Source organism: Camelus dromedarius, chromosome 14 (assembly GCF_036321535.1).
Source record: "Camelus dromedarius isolate mCamDro1 chromosome 14, mCamDro1.pat, whole genome shotgun sequence".
NCBI classification, from domain to species: Eukaryota; Metazoa; Chordata; class Mammalia; order Artiodactyla; family Camelidae; genus Camelus; species Camelus dromedarius.
In genome coordinates, this window is record NC_087449.1 from 40,545,353 (window position 1) to 40,557,755 (window position 12,403).

The 12,403-nt window shown below is 59.0% G+C and overlaps 1 protein-coding gene across 1 annotated transcript; it reads left to right on the plus strand.

The window, feature by feature from the left end:
* Positions 1 to 5,016: 5,016 nt before the first annotated feature.
* CLDN19 (claudin 19) lies at positions 5,017 to 10,493 on the plus strand. The gene is made up of 6 exons (XM_031464937.2): positions 5,017 to 5,187; positions 5,483 to 6,225; positions 7,421 to 7,585; positions 7,682 to 7,766; positions 9,470 to 9,622; positions 10,360 to 10,493. The coding sequence occupies exons 2-6, from the start codon at positions 5,637 to 5,639 to the stop codon at positions 10,406 to 10,408; spliced, it is 1,041 nt and encodes a 346-aa protein (XP_031320797.2). The 5' UTR covers positions 5,017 to 5,187; positions 5,483 to 5,636; the 3' UTR covers positions 10,409 to 10,493.
* Positions 10,494 to 12,403: the final 1,910 nt, after the last annotated feature.

The following is a 12,403-nucleotide window of genomic DNA, read 5'->3' on the forward strand; positions in this document are numbered from 1 at the left end:
GGAAATCTACCCATTGACCCCGGAGGTCTCACTGAATAAAAATTGCTCTGGGCAGGACGCAGTGGCGGGCACGCTGTGAGGAGGCCTGGCTTGGTACCCGGCTCGGCCACTTCCTCTGCAGCCTCAGGCCAGACACTTAACCTCGGGGACCTCTGGGTTGTCGTCTGCATAATGGGGACCACGTAATCCCCGCCCTGCCCACCTTCTGGGCAGTGGTGTGGCCCAGATGCAATACTGGATGTGACAGGACTGTGTAAACTGGACACTCTGGGTGGATGGCAGGGATTACTATTAATCCTTCTCTGGCAGCTAGCCGCAGTCAGCAGTGCTCTGGCGTGTTGCCCCCGTGTCAGCCGCATGCGTCCTGCTCTGCCGTCTGGCTGTAGGGTCCTCATACCTCAGGGCCTGTGTGCATGACAACACCTCTAGGAGACAGAGGAAGAGCAGACCTGGAGATTTGGCTTCTCTGGCCAGAAGCCCATCTCCCTTCCCGGGCTTGAGATGCTGGGGGGCAGTGAGTTGGGAACCTGCAGTCTGAATGCCCATTTATTCAATCATCTGGTGCTTGTTTATTGAGCACCAGCTAAGTGCCTGGTGTTGGGAATATGGCACCACACAAAACAAGTCCCCACCCTCCTAGAGCTTACAGTTTATCAAGGCAGACAGGTAACAAACACATAAGTGTGCATGTGTGTGTAATGCTTTGAGGTAGAAAAGAAAGTGAGTCAGGCCCTGAGGGGGGAGCAACAGCAAGGAGGCCAGCATGGTGGCACCGAGTGGGCCAGGAGGGCAGCCAATGAGGCCAGCGTCCTGGGGGGTGCTCATCGGCCACTGTGAGCACCTGGGCTTTGACTCAGTGGGACAGGAGCCCTTGGAGGGTTTTGAGCAGGGGGGTGACTTACATCTGACTTACATTTTAAAGGCCTCAGTGAAGAACGTACATTGAGCATGGGCTGTAGGGGCAAGGACGGAGACAAGGAGAGCAGAGGCAGCTGCGGTGGCCACGGAGAGAGATGGAGGGGGCGTGGATTGGGCATTGGCAGTGAAAGAGGTCAGCTTCTGGATCTCTTTAAAGTAGAGGTGGCGGGAGTTGCCGATGGATTGGGTAGTATGAGAAAAAGCACAAAGGATTCCAGCCTAAGTAGTTGGGAAAGTGGAGCAGGCTTGCCTAAGATGGGGACAACTGCGGGCAAGATGTTGGTGGAGATGGAAGGCAGGAGTCTGATTTTGCATCAGTTACGCTTAAGTTTGAGGAACCTGTTAGGTATCCAGGTGGAAATATCAAATAGCCAGTTGGGTCTATGAGTCTGGAGTTCAGAGAGAAGTGGAGGTAGGAGCCAAAACTTTGGGAGTCACCACTGGTGTATGAGGTGGTGTTCAAAGTCAGGAGACGGAGGTCACTGTAGACAGGAAGAGTCAGAAGACTGGGCCAGGCTGGAGGACAGTGGGGTCCAAGAGAGGACACGAGGACAAGCCGTGAGCAGGGGGGCCAGGAGGCCTGGTGTCCTGTAAGCCAAAGAAAGTGTTTCATGAAGGAGGGAGTGGGCAATGGTGGGGTAATGCTGCTGAGAGGCTGAGCCAGGTAAGAACTGAGAATCCACTTTTGGATTTGGTGACACGGGGATCAGTGAGAATTTTGGTAAGAGATGTTTCAGTCGACACGAGATGGGCTGGCGTGAGTTCAAATGAGAAGGGGCGGGGAAATGTGTGGTGATGGTGGGTGTAGACAATTAGGAGTTTGGCTCTGCATGGGGGCAGGATGAGCTGGAGGGAGATGTAAAGGAACGATTGTTTTTTAAGCTGGGAGACAGCACATGTGTGTATGCTCGTGGGAGTGATCCCATAGGGACTGTCACTGTGCTGATCCCTTGTCCTGTCTGGATGACCCACTCGCCATAGGGAGGGAGCACCACGTTCATGGAAAGAGCATGAGCCTCTTCACACACGTGCTGAGCTGGGCTAGACTCTCACTCCCAGCATTGGGTGCTGTGTGACCCCCGAGTGTGCTTCCTCACCAGTAACATGAGATTACAGTCCTTACCTCCCAGGATGCTGAGAGCATCAGTGAGGGGGCGCTCAGAGAGAGGCTTAGCGCATAGTAGTCACTCAACATTACAGAAAACTCTGTCAGCCCGATTCAGGTCTTCCAGCAGTTTCTACTTCAAGGCAGATGACCTTCACAATTTCAAAATATGCTAAACACATAGAGACAGCTAACTGTCTCCGTTTAGTTCATGAAAGGCCAAACGTTTTTCAAAGGGAACTGAACCGGGATAAGTGCATGTAATTACAGCGAGTGAGTCCCCCCCCCCCCCAGTCAGCAGGAGGTGATGGTGGGGGCGGGCCGGGATGCGGCTGTGATTGCTTGACCCGTGTGTATGCACGTGCCAGGGCAGGTCAGCCGTGGGCAAGCCTGCTTGAGACGAAGGAAGAGCAGCCATGGGAGTGTTAGAGAGGATGGGAGGCAACTTGGCAAACTTGGGGAAGATGTGAATGGGGAAGACGTCAGTCCCCAGGCAGGGGGATGGGCAGACCTCTCAGCAGGGATGCCAGAGAGAGCCTGTGAGGAGAGGGCACCTCCAAATGGCCATGTTTGCTGCAGAGATGCCTTCGCCCTGGGTTAGCATGGGACACAAAAACTGGGCTAGTAGGAGGGCCTAGAGACACTTTCAGTCCTCTGGAAGGAGGCCAACAATGCACCAAGTGCTCTGAAAGGAAATACGCAAAGAGCATTATGGATCCCAGATCAGGGCATGGGCGGGACGGTAGTGTGTCCACGCTGCTGGCTGCGCTCTTTTCTGGCTGTGCCGCCCAAGGCAAGTCCTCTCCATTCCAAGCCTGGGGTTCCACAGCAGTCAGACCAGGAGCTGGGGGGAGTCTGACCAGCACCACCTCCTGAGCCTCCAATGTTTCAGGTGGTGGCTGCCGAGAATGTGCCGGATAGTAACCAAGTGAATCAGACCCTCCTGACCGGCCATGGGAAAGGACCAGGGAAAGGACTCCAGTGTCTCATTGGGAGGGAGGCAGAAACGTGTCATCCTCACAGCAATCAGTCCATGGTCAGCACATATCTACTAAGGGGCAGTTGCCACACTCAGGGTAAGAAGACACAAGGGGGAGACCCGCTCAGGAGGGAGCCTTTTTGGAACAGAGCTCTCATTAGCCTCATTTCTTCCAGTGTATTAGGTTTTCCACAAACACTTCTCACCCATCATTTGAGCCTTGTAAACTCCCTCACGATCCCAACAGATGAGGGGTGTTACCCCTATTTTCCAGTTGGGGAATCAGGGCCAGAGAGGCTAAGGGACTTGCCTAACATCGCACAGCTTTTCAGTACCCTAAGCTTCTTGTAATGTGAGTGAAAGCACTTTTTAAACAGTGAAGTGTGACACACCAGGGCGGTTTCTAGTTAGCTCTTAACAGAGGCTGTGGCGGGTCCCTGAGCCCTCCCGCTCTCCCCGCATGCCTGGGAGTTGCTGGACTGCAGGGGCCACTGGGGCAGTAGGAGCCCTAGGAGGAGAAGCTACACCAGGTTCAGGAGCTCCACTCCAGGAGCCGGATCTGAATTTCCAAGGGCTTTGGAATACTGAGGTGGGGGGTGGATCACAGTAGGAGAGGATGTTTGGGTAGAACAGACTCAAGCCCTCAAATAACAAAGAGAAGGGATACACAGAGGAGCTTCTGAGGGAGATGTGAGCATTGTCCTGGATCATAACGTGGCTCTGGGTCCCCAGTGTGGGGGTGGGCTCTGGGGGTACCCGCGAGGAGGGGCATGCAGGCCCCGGGGGCAGCTGTGTGACCCTAAGCAGCTCTCTTCCTCTCTTTGGCTCTCAGCTCCCTTTGTCAACGGAGGGAGTGGCAGTCCATGGTCTCGAGAGCCCGTGTGGTTCTGACACTCCATTTCTACGTGGCCTTGAAGGTCCTGAGGCTCAGAGACCTGACCCAGGTATTCCTGAGGACCAGAGTGAGCCCTGAATCCTCCTTACAGAGAGAGTCCTATGGAAGAAAGCCTGGGAGAAGAGGTCAAGACCCCACTGGGAAAGGACAGACCTGGCCTTTGGGGAATAACCTGTGCTAGGTGGCTGCCACCTGCAGGCACTCTGCTCCCCGTCAGGCACAGGGCAGCTCCCCCCACTCCGTGGCAGCCCCAGGAGAGGTGAGGACACAGGCACCACAGCCAGCTCAGTCTCAGCCCCCCAGAGCTCCTGAGAAAGGTGGGGAGTGGGCAGGCCCCCGCACCTCCCAGCTTGGGGTAAGTCACTTCTCAGTCTCGCTCCTTATCTGTGAAGGGTTACCTTAAGGATTAGAAAGGGAGCTCCCAGTGAGTCTCCACTCTGGGATCCGGCAATGTCCTCTGCTCCCCCACATCAAACAGTCCCTCCCTGTCCGTCGGGGAGGAATTGGAATTCAAGACCGACTTCTGTGCAAAGGCTCTAGGTCCCGCTGGCTTTGGGAGACACAGGTGTGTGTGTGCACAGGTCCACGTGGCTCTGGCCTCCCCAGCACTGAGGGCCTGGGGAGAGGGAGCCGATGTGGGGAACCACAGACCCAGCAGTGCCCACTGCCCCCTCGAGGCAGGCCTCTCCCCTAGCTCGCAGCCCCGGGCCACAGGCCATGGCAGGGCCCAATCCTGGGCGGGCACACAGGGCAGCATTGTCTGCAGCGCCTGGCACCCTCTCATTTGCATAGCCACGTGAAGAATGCGCGGGAGCAGGGGGGCTGTCCTGCCGGAGGGGGTCTGGGCGGTGGCAGGGGCGAGCAGGCCAGGGTCATCAGCAGGACCTGCCTTGTCCCTGCGCAGTCCGTCAGGGAGAAGCTGGTGGGCCGCCAGGGTTGGAGGGGGCGGCCGGGGGGCTGGCAGGAGCGGGAGCAGGAGCGGGGTTGTGACATTCCCCTGCACCCACGCTGAACTGAACGTGAGGGGATTGCTAATGAGGTCGAGGAGAGTTAAACATTCCCCTGCTCCAGAGGGCCAGGCTGGGACGGGAGAGAGGAGGGGGAGGTGGGGCGCTAGGAGGGGGCAGCCTGAACCCCAGGAATGTGCAGAGGCTGCTGCTCCCCACAAGGCTGTTCCAGAGCCGGGAGCCAGGGCCCCGAGCCTCCGGCCCCAGCAGGAGCGGCTAAGCCAGCCAGCAAGGGGATTAACGAGGCTGAACAGTCTGCCTTCTTTCAGGCTAATTCCAGAAGGTTGGTGCTATCTCCCACCTCCCTGCCAGGCTCCTTGCTGGCTGGCAGCCAGCTCTGTACCAGCTTTCATGAGGTCCCTCTTCTGTCCTCCTCAGATCTCAAACAGACCCCACAGTGGGTCTGGCCCTCCCCTGTTTTCAATACACATGACCCTTAGGTACCCAGGACCCCCTCTCCCCAACACCCTCTCCCCAGCCCAGCTGACCTCAGAGCCCTCCCCAAAAAGTTCCCCCTGATGTCTAATTCTAGTCTTACCTTTTGCAAATTGGAGTTCCATTTTCTTTCCATCCTACAGTCAGAGGACAGAAAACCCCATGGGCCAGCTCAGTTGTGCAAAAGCAAAGTTCATCATCTCAGGGCTGGTGCTTGGGGTGGGAATTAGGAGAATTTTAGGGCACTTGTATCAGGTTCCTAAAGGGGGTTCCCCAGCAGAAAGGCCCTGAGGGCCAATGGGGTCACTCCTCCCAGCCCCTCCCTTCTCTATCCCTGGGGAGGGGCACCCATCTTGGCCACGCCTCACCCCCACCCCCAGCCCCAGGGGGCTGGGCAGGAGCTTTGCTGGGGACTTGCCCTGGCTTAGGCGGCCACTGTGGGCGGGCCCCTGGCCTTTCCATCCCCTGGGCCTCCCCCTGCATTCTAGAGCCTGGGGCGGCTGCCTTTGCTGCTGCCACTGCAGGACTGCCACCTCGCCTCAACCTCTGACCACTTGCTGCACCTCAGTCCAGTTGCTCTTTTCGCCTGGTCGTGACCTCGGTCCCCTGAGGGACCCTGGTCCAGCCCTGAGCCCTGGAATCCCCAGCCCCCTCCCCTGGGCCATGGCCAACTCAGGCCTCCAGCTCCTGGGCTACTTCCTGGCCCTGGGTGGCTGGGTGGGCATCATCGCCAGCACAGCCCTCCCGCAGTGGAAGCAGTCCTCCTACGCAGGTGACGCCATCATCACCGCCGTGGGCCTCTACGAAGGGCTCTGGATGTCCTGCGCCTCCCAGAGCACCGGCCAGGTGCAGTGCAAGCTCTACGACTCGCTGCTCGCCCTGGAAGGTAGGCCTCGTGCCCGCTGGGCTGGGCAGGTGGGATGTAGGGGTGGGGGCAAGCTTTCCCACAGTCGGCCATCTGCACTGGGCTCCACTCTCCAGCCCCTGCCCGCAGGCACTCAGGAAGAGCCAGGCCAGCCTGGTGCCCCGCTGGGGACAGGGGCTTCAGGTTCTGGCAGCCGTGGGTCCAGATCCCAGCTCTGCCACTGTAACCTTGAAGGAGTCACCACCCTTCTCTGTGTTCTGCTGTCCTCATCTGGAGAGGGGAGCTCTCTGACTTTCAGAGGACTCTGGAAGGTTCAGATGGGGCTCAGTCAAGCCCCTTCTCTCTACTTCTCCCCACACTCTGTGCAGACACACTGTGTGTACACACCTCCTTGCCACATAGACAAGCATGCGGGCACTCAGGTGCACCTCCGCACACGTGTGAGAGCACACACACGTACATGCATGTGCACACACAGGTAGCTCTCCTCCTCCTGGGATGTGGAGTTGAGCCTGACTGGTAAACAGGCACCACTGCAGCTCTTCCCCTGGCCTGGGGCTGGCCCACCCCACCTCTGCCCTGGTCTCCACAAGCCTAAGCCGGGCTGCTGTCACATGGCCCCTGCCACTCCAGACCAGGCAGGTCATCTGGCCTCCCTCAGGGATCCAGATCTTCTGCGGTGACCCCAGGCCCAGGACTGAGCCCGGCAGCAGGCGTACAGCAACCCCAGGTGACTCAAAGGGCAGAAGGGAAGGTGACCTGAGGCAGAATGGCCAACGAGGGAGGCATCCCTGCCCAAGGGCCAGCCTGGGTTGAGCAAGGCCTCAGACACCCACAGCTCCTCCTTCTGCTGAATCTGAAAAGCCTCAGGAAAAGCTGCCCCTGCTGCTTGGGAGGGATGGGCCAGGCCCCAAAGGGAGTCCCCTGGCCAGAGAGTGGCAGATGAGAGAACTCATCCCACCCTGTCACCACACACTACCCAGAAGAACTTGCAAGGGGGGAGTGAACAGTGGGGTTGAACGGTGAGGCTCAGCTTCACATCCTGTCTTCACACCCTGCCGTCACTAGCCCCTCACACCTAGCCAGTGGCTACCTCACGCCTGGGCAGGTGGCAGCCCAGGAGATGCTTCAACTCCAGCTCCAGCCCCTCCATCTGGGGCTCCTCCCACCCACCCCCCTCTCCCACCACTGGCTCAGTCCCTCCCACCCCACCCAGGTCACATCCAGTCAGCTCGAGCCCTGATGGTGGTGGCCGTGCTCCTGGGCTTCGTGGGCATGGTCCTCAGTGTCGTTGGCATGAAGTGCACCCGGGTTGGAGACAGCAACCCCATCACCAAGGGCCGCATTGCCATAGCTGGGGGCGCCCTCTTCCTCCTGGCAGGTGAGTGTTCTGGCTCCTTCTCCACCATCTGGACCATGGCAGGTAGTCCCATCTTGGGGGCCAGAGCAGAGCTGAGACCCCCTCCCCTGTCCTTAGGCCTCTGCACATTGACGGCTGTCTCATGGTATGCCACCCTGGTGACCCAGGAGTTCTTCAACCCAAGCACACCTGTCAATGCCAGGTGAGTGCCAGGGCATGGTTTGGGCCAGGGGACAGGCTGGGCCTCCAGTTCCACCTCCTCTGGGGCCACTGGCCTTTGTCCAGCAGGGCACTTGGAGGGGGAAATTGGAGGAGCCCCAAGTATTGTCACTGAGAAGCTGTCTGGAGTAGGGAGCAGGCAGGGTGGGGCTGGGCCCTCCAAAGGAGCAGGAGGCCTATGGAGGCCATCCCAGGAGCTAAATGCCTTGGCTCTGAATTTAAATCCCAGCTCTGCATGGGCTGGCTGTATTCCTTAATCTTTCTGTGCCTGGTTTCCTTCCCCGTAAACTGCAGCTAGGACCGAGGACACAGCTCAGCATGGTTGTGAGGGTTCTGTGCGATACAGGTAAGGGACTTAGCACAGCTCCTGGGCCCTGGAGAACGTTCAGTACGCCTGAGTTGTTATTCCTGCAGGACGCGCTATGACTTTGAGCCAGAGAGATGAGGCTAGAGAATTCCTAAGGGCAGATGGCTGAAGGATTTGCAAAGGGGAAGGTTTTGTGCCCCATCCGAGGGTGGAAGGCAGGACAATCTCTCTGGCTGTGGTGTGCAGAGTGGTAGAGAAGGGGCAAGGCCATTAAGATGCAATTGCAAAGGTCTGGAGCAGAGATCTTGGGGCCAGAGGCTAGCAGTGGAGAGTAGGCTCAGAGATATTTTGGAACTAGAATGGTCAGGACTTGTAAGGCAGAGGGGGTGGGGGCTAAATAGGGGGCACTATGAAGGGCCTGGTTCCTCCCTTACCGCTCATCTTGGCCAGGAGCAGGAAATGGGACAGTCTCAATACCAGACATCCCAACATCCCTTGGGCCCTGGGGTGGAATGAAGATGAGAAAAGAGATGCCTGGGTTGTTGCAGTTGGGAGGGCTCCCTGGAGGAGGCAGCAGTGTGGAGAGGGGAGGAAAAGGAGACCTCAGGCCTGAGGCTCATTCCCTGGGCTACCAGCTCTAGCCATGAAAACCTGCCAAGTAAGAGGCAGCTCAGCTGAGAGATGCCAGACTGGCACTAGCCCCTGTCCCTTCATCACACCCCAAGGCCACCTGGGTTGCAGGCCCTGTGCTAGGCCCTGGGAACACAGATGAATCTGATGTTGCCCACCCTCGAGGTGCTCTGCAGGGACTGAACTGCCACCAAGTAAGAGTCAGCGCAAGGCGGTGAGAACAGAGGGGTCAGGGAAGCAGGAGTAGGTGGCATCTGAAGGGAGAGGCGCAGAAGGCTGGACGCTCCAGCAGGTGGCGCCTGGTGCAAAGGCACCGAGGTGGGGAGACCCAGGCACTGCCGTGGGACGGGGCTGGCCTTCCGCAGGGCCTGTGGGTGGAGAAGCTGGAGTGTCAGGCAGAGCGGTCTCCCCCAGGGGCAGTGTGAGCCCCGCAGGGAGTTCTGTGGGCCAGACGGTGACTGAGAGAGGAGGCAGGACTTCCCCGCTCCTCCCCTCCCCGACGGGACCTGGCTGTCCCCCAACACCCCCTCCACTGGCCAGAGGAGCACAGAGGCCCGAGGCTGTGTGGAGCAGAGCCACCCTGGTCCTGGGTCACCCTGGGCGGTGTTGATGTGCTGCGGCAGGGGTGGGAGGAAGGATGAGCATTCATCCCAAATTACTGGGAGAGCCCGAGGCTGGAAGCCCCTGGGGAGGATGGAGGCGAGGCCCTGGGCGCAGCCGCACCTTATGGCGTCCTCCACCCTTGGCAGGTTCGAGTTTGGCCCGGCGCTGTTCGTGGGCTGGGCTGCCGCCGGCCTGGCCATGCTGGGCGGCTCCTTCCTCTGCTGCACATGCCCGGAGCCGGAGAGATCCAACAGCAGCCCGCAGCCCTACCGGCCTGGACCGTCGGCCGCCGCCCGAGAGTACGTCTGAGCCCGCCCAGCTTCCATCGGCCCCTGCAGCAACCCGGGCGGGGCCAAGAGTGCACAGGGTGTCCCCCCAGCTCGGTTAGGGCTCTGAGCAGCTTGTCCCCAGTATAGGCGCCCACTTTGCACTCTGAGACAGACCCAGACACTCAGAGTTTGTGAAAGGCAGGCCCCAGCCCTCAGGCACACTCACATTGCCAGGTCCAGGTCCAGGCGTGGACCTCTCTGCACCCCGTCATGGGCACCAGCGGGGTTCTGGACACTAGCTGGCTGCTGTCCCTTTCACTGGCCACTCAGTTACTCACTGAAGGGCAACGTGAGTGTCCACTCTGTGCCGGGCCCCAAGGACACAGCAATAAAGACGACCTGGGTAGCTGGAGCCCATCACCTCCCCAGGCCCACGGGCTCCTCAGAGCAACCCGTGGAGGAGGCAGTGCCAGCATGACGAATGTCCCCAAGTCACACACAAACAGGCTCAGACAGACCAAGAGACACAGCCCGGCTGGCTGAGTTCAGGTCTCAGGCTCTTCCGTAGGCTGAGCGCTGCATGGACACCCACATAAATGGCCAAGCCAGACCATGTCATCCCTGCCTCCGAAAAGGGTCGCAGCAGGGCTGCTGTGAGCCATACTGGCCAGTCCCTGGGTCTGGGCCTGAACCCCACAGCCCTTGCCCTTCCCTCCACTGCCTGTTGCTCACCCTACTAACCAGCTCTCCTCTCTTTTGACTTTCAGACCAGTTGTTAAATTGTCCGCCTCCACCAAGGGCCCCCTGGGTGTGTAATGTCCATGTCTCCAGCCTGGCTCTGTCCCCCTGCCACACTTTGACTGTGTGTTTGGTATTTTTTGGAAAGAGATTTGAGCATTCAGCCCCAAGTGTGGTATCATTTGATCTGTCCCTGGTATGGCAAGGGTGGGGCTTAGCTCAGAGAGGTCAGAGCTGGTCCCTGGGGTCCTTGGGCACAAAGATGGGGAGACAGGAGACAGAGATCCAGAGTGGGTTACATAGCACATCCCAGCAGGTCAGGGCTCCTGCCCCTACCCAGGAACCTCCCTAACTGTCCTTGGGTTTGCACCAGGACCCCTTGATTGGAAACACCCCCTCCTGCCAAGGCCTGGCCCTGCATTAGGGTCAGGGGTCCCCTGGTCTAAGGAAAGATACAGTCCCACCCCTGCTACTCTGGCTGCCCCTGGAGCCTGGCTGAGGGAGGGGACAGTCCCTGGGAGGCCCTCCCTCTGGGTGCTGGGGCTCAGAGCCCGGTGAGGGGACACTAGAGGAGCTCGCTGCGGGGAGGAGGGCCAGAGGGAAGGATGTTAGGGCCTTGCAGGCATATCAGAAGCCCCCAGCTCTGCTCCCCACCACAGTGCTGCCACTTTCCCCACACCCGCTCTTCTTCCTCTCTATTCTACTGAGGTCCTGCTGCATCCCAGCCTGGGAACCGACAGAGGGATGGGGTGGCCTGAAGCTACCTGAGACAGTGGCTGAAGCTCCAACCTCACGCAGAGGCTCTTGGTCTTAAAGGACAGATATCACTGCCTTAGAATAGAACTGAGAGGAATGTAGGGAAAATTACCCCAGATCAGCCCCTGCCCTCGTGCTCAGGCCTCTCCCACCCCAAACGTCCTCCCTGGACCTGAGACTCTCTCTGGCCACAGTGCCCTCTCTCCCCTTGGCTGAAAAGAGCTGACTCCAGCTGTCCCTTGCCTTTCCCCATCCCCCTCAGCCAGCTCTGTTCTGGCTGCCTCCACCACCTGTCCCACCAAACCACCAAAGCCCGAGGACACAGCTCAGCCTTCTCCCATCAGATAAGATGCCTGTCACACACGCTTCCCCAGGAGCAGGTAGGGGTGGGAAGGGAGGAGCAGGCAGCAGAGCTGCTGTGGGATCATCCACGGCTGCCCTGGCCCAGCAACGGTGGCAGGTACATGGGGCGCGTCAGGAGCTAGGGGGTGGGCCTGAGCCTGACCGGGCTCACCAGGGCCCTGCCCCTCAAACAATGAACGAGAACCACCAAAGAGCCTGTCTGGGTGCCTGATGCTATAATGCAGCAGTTCTTGGCCCTGGTACACATTTGAGTCACCTGGAGAGCTGAGGCCCAGCTCGACCCCCCGGGTGTCCGGGCTTCATGGGCCTGGGGTGGACCTGGGAATCTGAGAACCAGGCAGCTCAGCTCCCGAGGGAGTGCCACGCGTTGTCAGCACTGAGGCCACTGCTGTGAGGCCTGAAGCTCAGGGCTGTGAGGGCCACATTTCTTGCCCCTCTGGAGTCTCATAGACGAGAAGAGGTAGGAAAGATGAGAGGAAGCCCTGTCTCCCTCTGTCTTTTCTGAGACCAGGCTGTTCGTTAAGATTTCCACACCTTCCCAATAAATAAATAAATCCCTTTTCACTGAAGCAATTTTGAGTCTGATTTTGGCCCACACAGGCAGAAGGGCCCTGACTAACACCAGATTTTGACCCTAGAAAGTGCGTGTCGCAGTGAGAGCTCCCGTGACAGATGCCACTGAGCCGGGTGGGATGGGGGGCCCAGAGGCCCGCCCTCCGTGTCTAGGTGGGGGATTTGGACACCCTTGCTGTCTGGTGGGGAAGCAGTTGGCCAGGAAACCATGTGTTGTCTCTTGAGGTTCAGGGACTGCCAGAGGCTTGGGAGTTGGTAGGAATATGTGGGGATTGAAGGTGCTGGCTGCTTCAGGAATAGGCTGCGGGAGAGACGAACTGTAGGCCGGCAGGTGGCCCGATGGCAGGGCAGGAACAGTCTTCCGTGTGGTCCTTCTTGAAG